Source organism: Peromyscus leucopus, chromosome 5 (genome assembly GCF_004664715.2).
Source record: "Peromyscus leucopus breed LL Stock chromosome 5, UCI_PerLeu_2.1, whole genome shotgun sequence".
NCBI lineage: Eukaryota > Metazoa > Chordata > Mammalia > Rodentia > Cricetidae > Peromyscus > Peromyscus leucopus.
Genome location: NC_051067.1, coordinates 142136045 through 142155982, shown reverse-complemented (window position 1 = coordinate 142155982; position 19938 = coordinate 142136045). Strand labels below are relative to the sequence as shown.

Below are 19938 nucleotides of genomic sequence, written 5' to 3'. Positions count from 1 at the left end.
ATATCATGGTATTTTATGACCTGTAACTTTTTAACAGGCTGGTAGGAAACCTAATGGAATTTTCCATTATTATTATGTCTTGACGGTCCTCCCTTGCTCCTCCTCCCTGATTTTCTTTTTCTTTCTTTCTTTTTTAGTTTTTTTTTTTCTAAACATGCCTTGTTTCCCTTTCTGCTGCAGTTCTGAGACAAGGATTGGCGTTCAGTCAGATCTATCGTTTTTCTTTGTCCGATGGCACTCTTGTTGCTGCACAGACGAAAAGCAAACTCATCCGTTCTCAGACGACTAACGAGCCTCAGCTTGTAATATCCTTACACATGCTTCACAGGTAATCGCGCACTAGGCCTCAGTTTCCCTCCTCTGTTGAGGGAAACATTACAAGAGCAATATGACACCCTGTAGCTTCTCAGGGTCCACAGACTCCTGTTCTTTGACTATATGGCGTTCTAAACTGTGAATGAGATTGCTGTTACACACTCTTGGCTAGAAACCACCTCACTGGACCCACAAAGTCAGGCTGCCCTTTGCATTTTATATTGAACATTTAAAAACATAAGAATTTTGCTGCCATACTTGGGAGGCAGAGGCAGGTGGATCTCTGAGAGTTCAAGGCCAGCCTGGTCTATATAGCAAGCTCCAGGACAGCCAGGAATACATAGAAAGACCCTGTCTCAAACAAAAGAATACAGGACTTGGCTTCACCCTCCTGTTACACTTGAGAAGGGAAATTCAGGGGATAACACAGGCAAGAGCAGGAAAAGTGAAGCCAAGGCTAAGGTTTCTAATCCTGTGTGCTTAAACTTTTCAGTGTATATTCTTAGGTTAGTTCTTGGGTTTAAATTTCCTCACATTAGACTTTAAATTGAATGGTAATAACCATTTCTATAGTAAAAGAAAGAAAATTGAATGTTGATTTTTAAATAAATGTCATAGAGCATATTGTTTAAGATACTCATTTAGGAAAATGATTGAATTTCAGAATCTATAAATGTTTATGTATATGCTGAGGGGAACTTTATGAGGTACTGCCAGGATATATATACAGTTGCTCTGCTTAAAGAGTCCCAGTTTATTGCATTTCTCAATTATTTTGCTTTCTAGTACAGGAATTAAAAAATCAGGCAGCCCTAGTTTCCAACTGTTAGTAAACCTGACCTCCGATTGAAACTGTTTGAGAGCGATTATAGAGGTGGCGCACCCCCCCCTCCCCCAGCTAAAGCTGGTGTTTAACGAACATGTTTGGTAACTCATAAGCGACTGCCAGGCTGAAACAGAAGCGCATGGGGCTCGGGAGACCTGCTTGTAAGCATCAGTTAAGGAGGGGGATCGGCGTTTTCCTGGAATGGGGGCAGGTTAAACTCACAGACTGTGTCACCCCAGATCCTCCCCCACCCATTCTGTCTTCCTCTGGCCTGCAGTGACTGCGGAGAGGAGAGGGACTCTGTTCCACACGGTAGCTAACACCCGTCAGAATAACTCCTACTGCCTCTGATGGAACTGGCCATCACTAACAGCTCAGGGCAAGGCTTTCCCCACCAAGGCCTCTAGCCACCAAGTGCCATCTATAAGAATCTCTAGGCATACAGATGTGCCCACTGTCGGAACAGAAATTTGTGGCAAATGATTGAATCAAGTAGTACTTACTTGGGTCATCTCTTTCAGGCTGTACAAGCTCTCAGTTGCTCATGAGGGAGATACATGATTGGAATCTTTCTAATGTCCTGCTTACTTACTGAAATTTCAATATGGAAGTAGTCAAATTTAACCCCTCACACTTCAGTAAAACCACAGACATCTTGATGAGTTGCCTGAAAAACATCCCTCTTGGTCCAGAACTGTACATGTTCAGTCTAGTCTGTAATTGCAGGTGTTTTCATCCCAGTCTTGCCTATCCCTTAGATGTAGTCTGCTTTTGTAAAGAAAAGAGACCCTACCATTTTTCAAATTAATAACAATTGACTGGGTATTTTTCCTTTTATCTTATATATGTTTCTTTCCTCATTGTACAGAGAGCAGAATGTATGTGTAATGAATCCGGATCTGACTGGACAAGCGATGGGGAAGCCATTGAATCCAATTAGCTCTAGCAGCCCTGCCCATCAGGCCATGTGCAGTGGGAACCCAGGTCAGGACATGACCCTCGGTAGCAATATAAACTTTCCCATGAATGGCCCAAAGGAACAAATGGGCATGCCTATGGGCAGGTTTGGTGGTTCTGGGGGCATGAACCATGTATCAGGCATGCAAGCAACCACTCCTCAGGGTAGTAACTATGCACTCAAAATGAACAGTCCCTCACAAAGCAGCCCCGGCATGAACCCAGGGCAACCCACCTCCATGCTCTCACCAAGGCATCGCATGAGCCCCGGCGTGGCTGGCAGTCCTCGCATCCCACCCAGTCAGTTTTCCCCTGCAGGAAGCTTGCATTCCCCTGTGGGAGTTTGCAGCAGCACAGGAAATAGCCATAGTTATACCAACAGTTCCCTCAATGCACTGCAAGCCCTCAGCGAGGGCCATGGGGTCTCATTAGGGTCATCGTTGGCTTCACCGGACCTAAAAATGGGCAATTTGCAAAACTCCCCAGTTAATATGAATCCTCCCCCACTCAGCAAGATGGGAAGCTTGGACTCCAAAGACTGTTTTGGACTTTATGGGGAGCCATCAGAAGGTACAACTGGACAAGCAGAGACCAGCTGCCATCCTGGAGAACAAAAGGAGCCCAATGATTCCAGCCTGCCCCCGGCAGCCAGCGGGGAGAGGGCCGAGGGCCACAGCCGGCTGCATGACAGCAAAGGGCAGACCAAACTCCTCCAGCTGCTGACCACCAAGTCCGACCAGATGGAGCCCTCCCCCTTGCCCAGCTCGCTGTCAGACACAAATAAGGACCCTGCAGGGAGCCTGCCTGGGCCTGGCTCCACGCACGGCACCTCTCTCAAGGAGAAGCATAAGATTTTGCACAGACTCTTACAGGACAGCAGCTCCCCTGTGGACTTGGCCAAGCTGACAGCAGAAGCCACGGGCAAAGAGCTGAGCCAGGAGTCCAGCAGCACAGCACCTGGGTCAGAAGTGGCCGTCAAACCGGAGCCAGTGAGCCCCAAGAAGAAAGAGAATGCACTACTTCGCTATTTGCTCGATAAAGATGATACTAAAGATATCGGTTTACCGGAAATAACCCCCAAACTTGAGCGACTGGACAGTAAGACAGATCCTGCCAGTAATACAAAACTAATAGCTATGAAAACTGTGAAAGAGGAGATGAGCTTTGAGCCCAGTGACCAGGTGAGTTTTCTAATGACTTCTCCCAGGTGTGCTCATCTGTATCACAGATTTTCCTCCAAGGGGACAATCTGACTCAGTAAAAACAGTGTTTTTGTTCGTGGTCTGTATCTTGTAATAGTTAATTTGCATGAAACTGTATTCCACATTATGGATATGGATCACCAGGTATTGCTGCCTGCGGGGCCGGCCTCCAGCAGCACAGGGTCAAAGGGACATCCACAGAGTCCACGGTACTAGACTTTTCTATCTGAGGGGCTAAGGGGAAAAGACATTCACACCCTCTTCAGTTTCTTTCTACTGTATACCTTTTTCTTTAGCTTATATACCCCAACATTTGTCAGGCTGGACAGGAATTACAGTGTGGTTATATTCTATTTCTTAAGTGAATGAATCTTGAAAGGTAACCATATAAGGAATCTGAAAGGAATCACAAACCTAAACTTTTTTGTTTGTTTGTTTTTTGTTTTTGTTTTTTTCGGGGCAGGGTTTCTCTGTGTAGTTTTGGTGCCTGCCCTGGATCTCGCTCTGTAGCCCAGGCTGGCCTCCAACTCACAGAGATCCGCCTGGCTCTGCCTCCCAGTGCTGGGATTAAAAGCGTGGGCCACCACTGCCCGGCAAACCTAAACTTTTATACATGAAAAACAATCAGTCAACTCTCCTTTAAATCTTTGGGGTACATACCACTCATCAATAGTTTCTTATATCAGGAGACTGAGGGCAGAAATGGGTACAAAGTATTAGTCATCACCTTTGGTCATCAACCAATCCTAGCAAGAAAAGTGCATCAGCTAGTAATAATTGGGCTGCTTTATTCTTGTCCCCTGACCTTAAAGAGGTCTACATTTCAACTATGTGCCTTTCTAAAACTTCAGATTATCTTCTTGGGTTTTTCACCTCAAAGCTATTTGACAAAAACCGTCTTAGTCTGTATTTTCTTTCTTTTTTTTTTCCTTCGAGACAGGGTTTCTCTGTGTAGTTCTGGTGCCTGCCCTGGATCTCTCTCTGTAGACCAGGCTGGTCTCGAACTCACAAAGATCTGCCTGCCTCTGCCTCCCGAGTGCTGGGATTAAAGGCGTGCACCACCACTTTCTGGCCCTAACTTTATTTTCAAAGCTTTGTTTCAGCTGTGATGCACTCCGAAACCTACGAACACATCTGCCAAAATTTAGGACAAAAGAATTGTAACCTAAGCTACAGTCTGTGTGGCTCCTCAGTAGAAACTCATATGCTGTAGCTGTGACACACGTCCTTTTTTATTTTTATTCATCAAAACTCTGTATAAAGTAACATTGTTATCAATCAGACAGTACAGCTTAGGAAAGAATCATCTTCAGAATAATCCACAGGTTAAAGTGCCCAGTAGATCGGGATGTTTCCATGAGATAAACACTACATTACAGGCAGTGGGGATCTCCCCACACCCATCCACACCATGCAGATCCCAGAGAAAGATGGCAGCAGCAAACATGTAAAGGCACAGCAGAAACAAAAGACATTCCGGGGTCTGGTCTCAGGGCCCTGCCTATCCAAGATTCACCAATCAGGGAGTTGCCTCCTAGTGGGCTGACATCTTGAACTTCAGTTGCCACCTGCTGCTCCTCCAACACACCCCCAGCAAAGAGAAAGCAGCGTAGCTTACCTGTCAGACAGTCAACCCTGCCACTGTAGGCCAGAGCAGCTGTGGACACAGGAAGTGTGGAAGTGTGGTTGTGCTCTAGTACAGTTTTACTTACAGTCCCTGAAGTAGACAGTTGAAATGAACACAAAGTATTTTTTAGATTTTTTTTCCTGTGTGTGTGGGGGGTGTGGGGAGGTGTGGGGGGGTATCATTGTTCTTACTGTGAGCAAGGTAAATTCATTCTTAGGTCATAGATCATACATACACTGACAGGAGTCGGCAGGATGAACTGCAGGCTAGCATAGATAGCTGAATCCTAAACTGGCAGCAGCCAACTTCCTTAGTTCGGGCTTTGTCAGAGCAGACTTAAGTATCTATTTACCTCTCTCTGACTGTGATCGGAATTTAGCTGGTTCTCCAGTGAAGATCCTTCTGCCTCTCTTCTCTTTCCATGAACACTTCTGAGCAATGTAGAAGAATCTCATTGACCGTTAGTTAAAAAAACACATAAGAGAAAATGGATGGGAGGAGAGAGTTACCAAGGCCATATGTATTGATTCAAAACCAGAATAATGGGTTGCTTTCTCTCCTGTGCTTCTCTCAAAAGTTAACATCTTGAAAACAATCCAGGGTACCTAAAGTAATGTTCAGAATCATCTTCTTTTTTTTCTTTTTTTAACAAAAAGCAGTCCTCATAATATATAATATGCGCCACTGTAGAATACCACTGTCAGACTAATTAACACATCACATCGTGTGCTGGTCATTTTGTGATACAAATACTTTGCTCTTCGATACGTATTTGTTACTGTTTTCCACCACCTTGTACAACAGATCTCTGGAATGTTTTCCTCCAAACGGAAATTTTGGTACCTCTCGAACATTTCCACCCTGGCCCCTCAGTCATTTTAAACAGTACTCTGGTGAGAATTTCCCCACAGTGAGAGGCAAACCATTGATTTTATCACTTACTTCAAGAAGCAAGTGATAGCCCATTGCAGCTGGAATGGTGGAGTCCCTGACTGACGGAGGTTAGTGGCCCAGCCTAGCCTTCCTGAACATGTCCCGTCTGGCAGATCTTTTTGAGTCGTGATGGGTTCTGCAGTGAGGAAATCACAGGGCTTCTCTACTTAACATGGCCTGTAGTTTGCCATGGGAAGTTGAGTGGCAAGTCAGGAGGTGGTGTGTCACCTGCCTCAAAAGAGCCACCCCTGTCCCAGGCTGTGCCTGTGAGCCCCCTGATCCACAGAGGCTGCACATTGGTGGCCGTCAGGTGACAGAGGCCACTCTTCCGGTCAGTTCCCGCCAGCCACGCAGGCTCTGAGTGGTTGACCTCTTCTCTCACTCTGATGTCCATGGCTGCTGCTGATCACACGGGAAGCAGACTTAAGTTGTATTAACATTATTAGTGATGAATCCTAAACATGGGACACCAGCGCGAGGTCCGTACTGCAGCTGTTTTATAATGCTGTGAAACTGTGAGCTGGGGGCCTGAGGACAGCAGAAAGTTAACAGCAGTGTCTTGTGTGATTGAAATGGAAAGCCTTATTGACGCCGGAGTTTCCATCTTTCGAGATATACTGGATTAGATAGCACAGAAGTGGTGGCCATTGGGATGGCAGGCACAGGCAGCGTCACTTAGGTGACTCAGCACGCTAGAGGGCGGCTTCCTGACTCAGGAGACCCTCGGAAGCTCAGTGAAGAGCATGGCTGCCCCTCTCTCCATAAACAGTAGTTCTCTCTCAGGCCTCAGACCCTGAGGGCTTAGAGGGACAGTGAAAGGGATCAATATTTGTCATTACTTTGTGTAAATGATTTCACAAACGTCAGGCAAGAAAAGTTTTGGGATTTTTTGTTTGTTTGTGGGTTTTTGGTTTGTTTTTTGGTTTTTTGTTTTGAGTTTTTTTATTTAGGAGAAATAATTTTCTAATCAACATTATCTGAGAAACAAAGACTAGTGTGTAATCAATATAAATCTCTTTGAAGATTACTAAGAGCAGGGTCCACAGGCATGTGCGCCACAGGCAGGCACACACACACACACACAGGCACGGGATTTGTATTTTCTGTGATGTAATCTAGCCCCATGCTTGAGCACATCCTTGCTCCTCTCTCCCAAACACCATTTAAAATACAGCCTCCCAGAACCATTTCAGATCAAAAACACAGCATCGAGAAAAGTTACCACAGGAAGTGTGCTTTACCTAAATTTAGATCACAGTTGGCATGAGGGAAAAAACAATGGTTCTCTCACCTCCTGCTCGCCTTCCTTGTTCCCTCAGGAGGCGCTCTCCCGCCACCTGCTGTCCAGGTTCTTCAGGCTTCCATTTCAGGGGATGCAGTAGTTACTTAGTAAGCAAAAGCAGATAGTAAGCCTGGATCGAAATTGACTGTCTTGTTGAAAAATTAACTGAGTGTGCGTTTAACGTATTACCAGCTTTTGAAAGTCAGGAAGTGCTTTGGTGGTGCATATTATTATACCTAAATTAGCATAGTTTTAGTGGGTAGAGCATTTAAACAAGATGCTTCTACGACATTTCCTAGCAAACAGGAAGCAGAAACTGACAGAAACATTTCCAGCGTGTTTGCTGCCCTAACTCGTGTGCTTATTTACACAATGGAGCACAGACCCTTGACTCCTGGTTCTTCCTGATGATCTGCTCCTAGTGAGGGCCTGGAGAGGCTTGACTCTGTTAGAAAGGCAAACCACATTTTAAACTGGGAGTGTCCAGGGAGTTTCCCTCCAGACACAGTAGAATTCCGTCACAGTTCTGTGCTAAGCAAATGGTATGAAACTGTGTTTTGTTTTGTTTTTAATACTTTTTTTTTTTTTTGGTTTTTCAAGACAGGATTTCTCTGTGTAGCTTTGTGCCTTTCCTGGAACTCACTTAGTAGACCAGGCTGGCCTTGAACTCACAGAGATCTGCCTGCCTCTGCCTCCCCACCGCCCGGCTTAATACTGTTTTTTAAAACTAGTTTAAAATAGTTTCATTAGGTACTTTGTAATTCATGAGAATGCTTATGTCATTAACTCATGTGTTCCTTTATTTCCTTCAGAGAACGAGTTGATTTGACACACAAAAAAATCATAAAACCAGAAAAATGAAAAGTTAAATTCAAGTCTATTTTTCATTTGTAGAATTTTATAAAAAATCTTTCTGACTCACTTTCTGCCAGAAATAGTTGAAACTAACAAATTGATGGGGCTGATTTGAGCATTCAAATAGATGCCTGAGCGAAACTTGGAAGTGTCTCGAAGGCATTTTAAAGGAAGGCATTGAAATCTTTGTCTTGCAAAGAAAAGTGTGCCTAACAACGTGGGTAGGGTCTAAAAGAACCTCTGTGAGGTATAAACTAAAAACTGTAGAAGAAATTTTCTCTCAGAGACACCATGTGACCACATTTCAGCCCTTCAGATCTTACATGAACACTGACTTAAGTGCTGAAGTGAGTCTGCCAGGGAGAGGACACTCTGAAATCTATCTCCTTTAAGAATACTTAAAGTGGGGTTGAGGATTTAGCTGAGTTCGGTCCTCAGCTCCGGAAGAGAGAGAGAGAGAGAGAGAGAGAGAGAGAGAGAGAGAGAGAGAGAGAGAATACTTAAAGTACGCTTACAGCCAGGCATGATGGTGTGCTTCTAGAATCCCAACACTCGAAGAGCTTAGACAGGAGGATTGTAAATTCAAGATCAACCTCATATCAGAGGGGGAAAATTTAAACTTGTAACAAATTAATATTAAATGCATATTCCAAAAATTGACAAGGAGTAAAAACTTAGGCAAAGCAATGTCTCTAAAAATTTGTGATGTGTCTTGAAATGTTAGCCTGAATGAATTCAGATAGTGTCCAGAGCTGTGAATCTGTAGAACGAGACCGGTTCGTATGAACCACAGGAGGAAACCCTACAGTGTAGCTGAAGTTTCATCTACACTACGGAGCTCTCCAGTGTGTTGTTTCTCCAGTCAGCTAGGCTACTGTTAACTCCCTCCTCCCGTCCTCCCTCTCCCTCCTTCCCTTCCTTTCTTCCTTTCCTATGTTGGAAAGTGAACCTAGGGCCTCCTGTACGAGCTTTACCACTGAGTTACACTCATACTCACATAGATGATTGATGAACTCATAAATGGGAAAGATCAAAACTTGCAAGTTGGTTTAATTTTTTTTTTTTCCTTCGAGACATGGTTTCTCTGTGTAGCTTTGTGCCTTTCCTGGAACTCACTCTGTAGACCAGGCTGGCCTCGAACTCATGGAGATCCGCCTGTCTCTGCCTCCCGAGTGCTGGGATTAAAGGCGTGTGCCACTACGACCCGGCACGAGTTGGTTTAATTTTAATACATATCTTTTAAAAAATAAAACTTAGAGGTGAGGGGGTAGCTCAGCTCATATCACACAAAGCTGGTTTGGACCCCAGCACTGCATGAATACAAATATATATATATATATATAATGGATATGGGATTTTAGTTATAAATTATTTGAGATAAGTTATATCTGTAATCCCAGCACCTAGAAGATGGAGGAGGGGGATCAAGAATTAAAAGCCAGTCTCCACTACATAGGGGGTTAAAGACCAGATTGGGCTATGTGAGACCCTGTCTCGAATTCTTCTTTTTGAAATAAATTGATTTTAGTTACTCAAAACTATATCTTAGCATGTGTACATATAACAGTATATGTGCCTGTGATATAAAATTCAAGTATTTACATTCATATACACTTAGCATATTACACAGAAATAGATTACAAAAGAAGATGGTCAGCATGGTAGCACATGCCTTTAACCCCAGCACTCAAGAGGCAAAGGAGGCAGCCTGGTCTATAGAGAGAGTTCCAGGACAGCCAGGGCTACACCGAGCAGCAGAAAACACAGATGTTTACATTACAATTCATAACAGTAGGAAAATTATAGTCAGGAAGTAGAAACGAAGATGATTTTATGCTGGGCAGTGTGGCCAGCACTCAGATCTCTGTGACTTCAAGACCAGCCTGGTCTGCAAAGTGAGTTCCAGGACAGCCAGGACTACACAGAAACGCTGTCTTGAAAAAAAAAAAAAAAAGAGCCGTGGGCCATGGTTCTTGTCACTTGAACTCTTTGTAGGCTAGACATGATGCAGTGTGCCTCAGGAGGCAGAGTTCCACGCTCCTAGTTTAAGGCCTACCTGGGCTACATAGTGACCTCTGTCTCAAAAAAAACAAAACAAAACAAAAACAAAAGTTCTTATTCTGTTTAAGGTGGTTTATAATTTAGTTTGTGTGGAAGAGGAGAAGGCAAGAAGGAGAAATAGGAGGTGAGCCCTAGCTGTTGTAGTCTGTAACAGGAAAAGCATCCTGCCGTGGCTCTGATGAGGGGAAAACTCAAGTGCATCTATTAAGAAAACGATATACATGCTTCTGGTTTTGTTTACATGAGCCTATTTTGGATAATTCTCATCGGGACAATCTGGCAAGCTTTTTCAGAGACAGTTTATCACTAATTTCAGCCCTCTCCCTCACCCATACACCGTGCTTTAAAAGCACTCAGGGGAAGTCATGTTGTCATGGGACACTGCTTCAGACAAGAGAGATGTCTCCTCGGAGCCTCGTCCTCTTCTGTGCTCCATATATAGACAAAACTACGCAGAGAGTTATCAAAGATGCACAGGAAACACTTTCTGAGCAGTCAGTGGAAGTTGTAGGAATTTCTGTTACAGTTATATTTTAATGGTGAAAAGAATTCATCTTGTTGACTGAGTGCTCCACACACCCGGCCCCACCACACGCATTGCTGTCAGTAGGGAAGGGACCTGTCAGTGAAGTAACAAAGGAGCGCCGCTCCAAGGGGAAGCTGGGCTGACGGGGCCACGCGCAGTGCGTCCCTTCCTCGGGAGCTCTCGGGCACATCACCTGTCTGTGACTCCCAGAGAAAGAGCTCGTCCTTCTGCTGGAACTGGCTGACCCAAAAATGGTCTTCTAGCTGTTCTAACGATACATGAGGAGTCCTGGGAAAGGAGTTGCTAAGTTTATTCTTTAGTGACTGTCTCTGAAAAGAATCAAATAAATGTCACTTCAGCCCAGGAGCTTCCTAATATGACATGTGTCCAGTCAAAAGATACCCTACGACCAGCAAGAAGGGTCCTGTGTGTAGATCCTGTCTTTGCCATAAGTGACAAAAGTCTTAGCACTCCAGCTCCCATGTAGCGGGCAGGATTTGTACATGAGCGGCTCCACGAGAAGTGCATGCCGGCATCAGATTGACTCAGACACTCTGTTCAGTTTGGGAGCAATCTCACTTTAGCCCAGGCTGGCCTGTGGCTCCCTGTGTAGCCCAGGCTGACTTTAGCCTCAGGTGCCGGGATTCAGACATGGTCACACTGGCTTCATCCCCTTTCCTGTGTGACTGCAATCTCTGATTTTAAAAACTAGCACCCTGATAGGTTCCTCTTAAAAGAACGTCTATGCAATCGTTTTAGTGTCTTGGAAGAAAGCAGTCCATATAAATAATGGTCATACCTACATTAATCAATATTGGCAATGGAAATTGAATTCAAGACGGGGATCAGGAACTCTAAGAAACATGTAGTTTCTGTAAAATCAAGTTAGTAAGTGCTGTGTTTGGTCATCAGCAGCTTCTGTATATCTTGTCACCTAAGCTGGTAAATGAGAAAACCACTGTCATTCAAAACCTAAAATAAAAGCAAACAAAATCGAAATTCAAATTGAAAAGGCAAGACTTAGCTAGTTCCTGAGTGCTTTAAGCATATTTTACACCACCATCCCCCAAGGCAAATAGCCATTGTTATTTGGACCCCATTCTTACCAGCTTCATAGTGGTTATTTCTTAGGAAAACTTCACCAAACCTAGATCCAAACTGTAAGTCATCATCCAACTATAATTGGAGATGTACATGTTCATAATTAATGGGGTGGTTTGTATACAGTAAAGGGAATATATAAACTGTCAGAGTCACAAGGTGGGAAACAGCTTTCTTTCCAATTCAGCTGTGCCTGCTTTCTAGGTGAGGGGTCAGGGTTCAGAGGTTAGATTACAAGTGCTTGGTGAACTCAGGTATGAAAGATGGTTCATTGTTAGGCTTGACGTTTGCACATGCCTGCTTTTTTCGCTTGGCGGCATGCCTTGTGATGGTTAGATCTGTGGCTGCCAATGGTGGGGGCTGGGATCCCCACTGGCAGCATGGGCCTGGATGTATACTTCTGTTTGTTAACTGCAGCCTGGCAGCGAGCTGGACAACTTGGAAGAGATTTTGGATGATTTGCAAAATAGTCAGTTACCACAGCTCTTCCCAGACACCAGGCCAGGAGCCCCTGCTGGGTCAGTCGACAAGCAAGCCATCATCAATGACCTCATGCAGCTCACGGCGGACAGCAGTCCTGTCACTCCTGCTGGAGCCCAGAAAGCAGCGCTGCGCATGTCACAGAGCAGTGAGTATGCCCTCTCTCCAGATTTGCTGAGGGATTTCCCACCTCACCCCATCGGAAACAGGTTATCAAAGTCTGCCTCTGTACAGTTCCTTGGAGGGTTTTTCATGATAAAACAGCACCATCTACTGTCCTGGTCTGTCGGTGTTCGGAATGGATTCTGGTCCTGCTGAGGTTCCTCTGCTGTCTGTTAATACTTTCTAGAGAGAGGAAGGTTCAAGCCAGGCGTGGTACTGCATGCCTATAATCCCAGGCATGTGGCTAAGACAGGAGGATGGTGGGTTCAGGGCCAACCTGAGCTACATAGTGAGACCCTGTCTCAAAAAAGAAACTAGATTATTTTCAAAATTTAATTGTTGTTCATGCAAAGGCTGCTCACAGTCAAATGCCTTGCTGTCATTTAGGAATTTTATTTTAAATTTATTTGAGCTAAGTAAAAAATGCCATTCACTCTGGTTGCATAGATTACAAACTTGATCCTGGATGAAGTCTTCAGTTTTGTGTGAGAGAGCAGAAAGACAACCTCTTCAGTGCTGGTAAACACCATGACTGTTTCCACCTCAGGTGGTTTGAGCCAGTGCCTAGCACTGTTCTCAAGTCTGAAAAGGCAAGTGTCAGCCAAATAGAGAATGACTACCTTTAAAAACTAAATCCTTTCTTGGATGGTCCCTAACCGTTCTGGAAAGGGAAAAAGGAAAGAAAGGTGAATTTTTGTTTGGCCAGGGTGATCAGAAAGCTGAAGAATTAAGAGAATAAGGTAAGAAACATACAAGATGCTACTCGTTAACCCAAAGAACGTGTGGGAGCCCATAGCTCCCACTCTCTCTGGAGCTCCCAGTGGGACTTGGATTAGTGAATGGAGGCCGGGTAATGGACCCCAGGAGGGCAGGACTCAGTGTGGTATGTAATGTCTGGTCCCAGCCTTCGTTTTTCCTGGATGTTTTATTTCTACCATGGATTATGAAGTCCCCCTCCTCTAAACTGTGCTAATGCAATCTGTGTTTATAAAATTAAAAGAAATCAAAGTGCTTGGTGTTACCTAATAAATTAGCTCTGTAAATTATGCTATATAATACCTGAGTGTTGCAGTAACGTTGTTATAAAATTACAGGTCATCTACTTGAAACTGCTCAGGACACAGTCAGTTCTTATGAACTAACCATAAAAATCATTTCAGATCTAAATATGTGCCCAGAATTAAAGAGGCCACACTGATAGTGGCAGCCTTTAATGGAGGTTTGCTTCCGGTAACACAGTGTACACTCAAAGATCTTAACTTCTAGTAAAAATACCCACTTTGAATTCATCCTAAACCTTGAAAGCCCAGTTAAGAAATAATATCCTGACATCCAAACCATATGTGTGTAGCTTTGTTACTGCATGTAATAATGAGAAAAAGAAAAAGACCACTATGCCAAAGTTTGAATAATATAACATGAACAATATCATATTGATGCTTTATTTAGCAAAAGCTTTCAGTATTAAAACTACTAGAAAGAAAAATACGGTATATGTTTCACATTCCCTTTTCCTAAGGCCATTGAAAGTTAGATCAGAGACCTGTTAATAATAATCATATGGGGTGCTGCATATGTTTTCTGTGTGTGACTTGTCCTCCATGTAGGTAGTTGGTCCCTGGTGTACGTCTTTGTCATTTTACAGGTGACATTTTCCCTAAACACTACTATTGTTAATATTCCTTTTCATTGACCTTTATTAACCTTCAATTTTCATTTGTTTTCTCCTTAGCTTTTAATAACCCACGACCAGGGCAACTGGGCAGGTTATTGCCAAACCAGAATTTACCACTTGACATCACATTGCAAAGCCCAACTGGTGCTGGACCTTTCCCACCAATCAGAAACAATAGTCCCTACTCAGTGATACCTCAGCCAGGAATGATGGGTAACCAAGGGATGCTAGGAAGCCAAGGAAACTTAGGGAACAATAGCACAGGTAAGGGCTCAACGAGGCACTGCTGCTGATGGGGGGTTGTGGGAGTGAACAGTGTGTCCTGCATCAGGAGAGTGGACTGCAGCAGACGCTTGGTAGAAGCTGTCCGTGTCAGTGCGGAAACCATGCCCATTCTCTGAGCCTGGCGTGTGGGACGCCACGCCAGCGAGTGACCAGGTCATCCTGCAGCTGCTGCTTTGATGAGGTTTTGAACTCGGTCTTCTTGTCCAGACTTACTTCAGTTCCATCCCAGCTATGGGGGGTCTGAACATGGAAGGGTCTATGCAAAATAGCTGGTGCTTGTTAGCATCCAGTGATAATCTGCTGATACCCCAAAAGATATATTAATGTGTTTGGAATATTTCAGAACGGAAGTTTCAAATTCCACCAGTCTCCACAATTGTAGGTCCTGATTTCACTCAGGAAAAATAAATAAATCAGTTGAAAGTGCAGGTCTTTTTGCCTGTCTCACTGCATTTTCATTGTAGACTTAGCTGTGCAGGAGGCTGAAGCTGGAGGATGACTTGAACCATAGATTTTTGTGTGTTTTGCTTTATTTTATTGGCTTTTTGTCTTCTTAACTTTTAATGCATTTTAATAGCTTCAGGTTAGGACAAAATTAAATGAGCACATTGTTTGAGACCACAGCGTGGCCCATTTCAAAACTATCATAACACTAACGACTTTAAGTAGTGGTGTGACCAGCCCAACAAAAACCTCCAGCCCCAATTCAGGGAGGCTTCCTGGAGCCTGGAGAGGTTGCCTGTGATCTGGCCGGACCTTGACCTGCTGTAGTTTTCCAGCATCCAGCACATTCTCCAGGCACGTTTCCTCAGTGGTCCCTGCTTCTGCTGCCGCTGCCGTAGAATTCAGGCCTGAACTCACAGCGCCTCCAGCCTTGGAACAGCATTTGTTATGGATCTAAAAGGATGCTGGCTCCCTAATGAAGAGCTGCTCAGAATCTATAGCTTCTCCCTTTGTCTCAATGACATATTAGACACTTGGGCATAGAAATAAGTAGATATTATAGAAAGAACTTACAGTCGTGGGTGTTGTAGTTCTTGCTATTTTTAGCTCAGTCTGTAATCCCTGTACATTGCCATTTTAGTTAACCCAAGATCAGAGTTCTATTTAAGGGGAAATGATGGATGTTTTACTTCCTATTACTGAGATAGAATTCATGGGAAGCATGAGCTGTACTGTTGTCACTTTATTCATTCAACAAATATTGACTGCTTACTAATGTGCCATGCACTGGCTACCTCGTGAAATTATAGATTCATAAAAACAGTGCCATTTTCACTGTGTCACTCTTAAGTACTGATTTAGAGAAAAGTGGCTGATGATTCACTAGGGGTAGCTCCCTACCAGGGAGTAAAAGACGTTCTGTGTTGTTGGAGGACTCTTTCTTATACAGGACCCTAGGGCCATGAGGATGGGCGTACCTGAACTTGGGCATCCCTGGACCTACTGGTACCCGAGCTGTAACAACCAGCTCTCTCTGCTTCTAAAAACAAACACACACCCAAAGGAATAACATCCATCTCATTGCACTAATACTGTTGAGTTACAGATAGTTTCCCTCCTACTGTCTGTAATCTTGTTAGGCTATTTATGTAGGAGATTATTTTGAAAAACAAACTACCTATTCTCCCATAACATGTTTGTATAGACTAAATATAATATAATATGCTTGATGTGTGTGTTAATATCATCACAGTTTTCAACTCTAATTTCCCTCGTTCTTCATCATCCCCATTTCACAAGTGAGGAAAGACCCACGTTCTATCCGTGTGTTAATTAGACCAAATTTGTAGTTGCTTAACCCAAATAAAGTCAGTGAAAGCAAGCTGTATATTTGAAAGACTGTCCTTATATTCCCTGGATCAAATATTTCAAAGTAAAGAGATGTCATTTCTGAGGCTTCCCTTTCAGCAGCAGGTCTTAGCCACTGCTTGGCCATTGCCAACATCCAGGGCTGAGACACTAACAGCCCCTGAATCCTGCTTGGTGATGTTGACTGCTCATTGTTCATGTGATCAGTGGCCAGTGTAGGCTTCTCACGCACTCTGCATCTGCGCAGTCAGGAATGCAATGGTCCAGGAACCTGGAATCCCCTCAGCCTTGAGGACTGTGTCAAAAAGGTCTTACTAGGTTCCCCTAGTACCTAGAGACTGCCCTTGGTAAATTTTGAAGTTTACCCAGGGTTTTTTTTTAATGGAAGTTGTTACTGAAGTGTCTTGTGCACAAAGAAATATGCCTGTGGTGTGACAGCCTAGCGTACAGTCAGACGGTGAACATGCCTGCATATCTCCAGAAGTTTCGCAGCAGCTCTGACAAACCGGAAGAAATGTCAGGATGTTTAAGTCGTCTGTAGTCTTTGGGGATGCTCTCTGATTGGGGTTGATAATTATGGGATTGATTGTCAGTTCTTCCCTTGTCCTCCTCACCTCACGTTCTTTTTGGAAAGTAAGGCTCTGACGTGTATGTCAGCTAATGTGATTCACTTCCTGAGGAAGGAAGTTGGGGTTATCCACTTGCCGCAGCACCTGTTCTGAGTACATATGGGAACAGTTTTAGCAGCTCTTCTGAACATACAGAGTAGCAGATTCGTGTCATGAAAACGGTAGTAATTGCCAAACCGTATTTCTTAGCCAAGGGCCCCGTCTGCCCCAGGGAGGGTGTTTGCTGTTGGCCGACGGCAGTTTACAGTCATGGTTTGAGTCTTAGTAGGTAGGTAGGCCTGGTGTTTTCGTGTGCTGTTTTCGATGTCTGCATCTCTCAGCGTCCTCTGCCTTGCATGCAGGAATGATTGGCAGTAGCACCTCTCGGCCCACCATGCCTTCTGGGGAATGGGCACCACAGAGTTCGGCTGTGAGAGTCACTTGTGCTGCTACCACTGGTGCCATGAACCGGCCAATCCAAGGAGGCATGATCCGGAACCCAACAGCCAGCATCCCCATGCGAGCCAACAGCCAGCCCGGCCAAAGACAGATGCTCCAGTCTCAGGTCATGAACTTAGGTAAGGCGGTGCACTGCCTGCTCTCTCCTTGTGCTTTCTTGAGATGGAGGGTCAGACTTGAAGTGGGTCCTTCCAGACTTGCTTCTGGCTTGGAGCCTAGGTAACCCTCTGTTGTGAAGCTATCTGAATGGGATTTTGCTAGAACCTTGTAGAGTCATAAAGCAATTGCATAATTGTAATTTGGAGGCAAAACGCATTAGAATGTCACATTGTGAATGCTATACACATACATGCTTAATCATTCATATGATAGTGTAAAGGTAAAGGCATAGTTGAGTGGTGTAGCTGTAATGTTGAACTCTACACAGTCATCCTGGTCCTCCAGAGCCCTCAAACCAGACTGTGAAGTCAGACTCTTCCCTAAGCCTCACTGATGACGTGCCCTCTTGTACAACATCACACAGCACTTGAGGATCTCTAGCATTCTATTTAGAGACTGTTGACATTATTAAAGTGAATTTTTGCACTCATTCCACAAAACCTCTATGTGATATATTCGTCATAGACTATCCTGGTTGCCTAGTGCTAAAGGCCTGGAAGGATGTGGGAAGTGACTCCAGCGACAGGATTTCTTTTGGGGCAGATGAAAATGTGCCAGTGTTGATGTGGTGGGTGGTTGTACACCTGAAATATTGATACCTACTTCATGGTACACTTGAAAATTATCTCAGGAAACCTGTTATATTAAAATATTCATGTGCACACCTATAATCCCAACACCGTGGAGGCAGGAGGACCAGAAATCTATCATCCTCAGAAACATAGCAGATTTGAGGTCTGCTTGAGCTAATGAGACCCTGTCTCCAGGGAAAAAAGATCAGTAGTTTATACAGCTCCTACTTGAGACTGTTAGTTTTAACCACAGACATAGGACCTTCCTCTGATACTGTACATTAGCTCAATTCTGAAAAGTCTGTGTTTATAAACTTTCATGTTAGTTATTGTACAGGAAGTACTAATTTATTCACAGGAAAATGCAAGATTGTTTTGACAGAGTATCAGGTTTCTGACTCTGACATTAGGTCTCTTCCATAGGTATTGAATTGCTGTGTGCTTTTTGACTCAATATTCTGAGAGTGACATTTATGATTACATTTTTGCATATGTACTCAAAGTAGTTAGTGGTTCCCAAACTTAAATTTGTGTCATTTGAAAATGCTAAATATAAAAAAATGTTAAATATAAACCCAAATTTCTATGAAAAATTTAACTGAGACAATTTTAAGACGCTTATGAAAGTCATAGTAAGGAGTCTTATATAGAGAAATTTTTGATTTTTTTTTTTCTGAGACAGGATTTCTCTATGTAGCTCTGACTGTCCTGGAACTCACCCTAGACTAGGCTGGCCTTGAACTCACAGAGATCTGCCTACCTTTGGCTCCTGAGTGCTGGGATTAAAGGTGTGTGCCACCACCACCTGGAGTATATAGAAATTTAATTTATTCCTGGCCCTTGCTGAAGGGCATCTCACTTTTGGAACTTCCAGTATATCTCTGTAAGGCTTAGCTTGTAGCTAAATTTCCCTAGTTGTGAATAAACTCAACAAAGCCATGAATTCAGCCCAACAGAAAGTTGTCTGCCCCAGTGGAGGTCAGATTGGTGGATAATAGAGTGTACACTCATGCTGCTTTAACCATGGAAACCTCAGGGAAGGAAGTGTGTCTGAGTGTGTGCCCTACTGTGGAAGAGCTAACCGAAGTACGACGAGTGTTCCCCAGTGCCTTGCAGGGTGTCTGTGAGGCCTAACCCGGGTCCTCTGCATTCCGATCTCTGCAGGCACCCAGTGGAGTCTGGCAGGAGACTTGCACTGTAGGATGCAGTGTGGAAGTGAGTTGGAAGTTGTGTTAGTTAGTTACCCCCTCCCATGTACAAGCTATTGCACAAATGTTAAACCGTGCAATGAAAATCATAATTATGTTAATATATACTTACTAATTTTTATGGTATTTTAAAAATGAGTTAGCATTGTCTGTATGTGCCATACAGACAAAAGCTTTAAGTAAGAGACTAGGGATTCCTGCTGTTACTGCTGATCTGGACATGCCCCCGGGTAGATGGCATTGGCCTTGGTGTTCACTGCTTTCATTTGTACTTCACACCAGCATATATGGTCTTATTTCCACCTGTTACCGCCTCTGCCTTCTCATTTTCCTTGCTGGTATACAATAAACGTGTGCTTTCTAAACTGTAAGATACGAGATTTGAGGTGTTTCTTTTTTCTTTCCCCTCTTTTAGGGCCTTCTGAACTTGAGATGAACATGGGGGGACCTCAGTATAATCAACAGCAAGCTCCTCCAAATCAAACTGCCCCGTGGCCTGAGAGCATCCTGCCTATAGACCAGGCATCTTTTGCCAGCCAAAACAGGTGAGTCTGGGTACCAGCAAAGTTGGGAGAGCATCAGCTCATGGCTCATGGGTTTCATTAGTTGTTCCAGACCTGCATCTGGATGAATTCCCTCTGAATGGGTGATGCTTCCCAGCTATCATTTCTTCAGACCAAGTCATCCACTAGGCAGGGAAAAGAAGATGCAAAAATCAGCAGGACCTAGACCGCCTTTAAACGCCTGACAATCTGTTGGGGAAAATGATGTGCTTATGCTTCTAAGTGTAATTGGGCAGTGGCACACAGTGTGGATGCCTTGAGAGGAATAAC

At 44.0% G+C, this 19938-nt stretch overlaps 1 protein-coding gene across 5 annotated transcripts in view; it reads left to right on the top strand.

The window, feature by feature from the left end:
* Ncoa2 (nuclear receptor coactivator 2) overlaps positions 1-19938 on the top strand; it is a 266816-nt gene that overhangs the window by 222760 nt on the left and 24118 nt on the right. For 4 of the 5 annotated variants that reach the window (XM_028864590.2, XM_037206417.1, XM_028864589.2 and 1 more), the window contains 6 exons: positions 181-328; positions 2010-3279; positions 12103-12313; positions 14060-14266; positions 17070-17285; positions 19521-19650. In XM_028864590.2, the coding sequence (XP_028720423.1) occupies positions 181-328; positions 2010-3279; positions 12103-12313; positions 14060-14266; positions 17070-17285; positions 19521-19650 (2182 nt within the window). The remainder of the gene's footprint in view (positions 1-180; positions 329-2009; positions 3280-12102; positions 12314-14059; positions 14267-17069; positions 17286-19520; positions 19651-19938) is intronic. The other variant, XM_028864593.2, reaches the window with a different exon arrangement.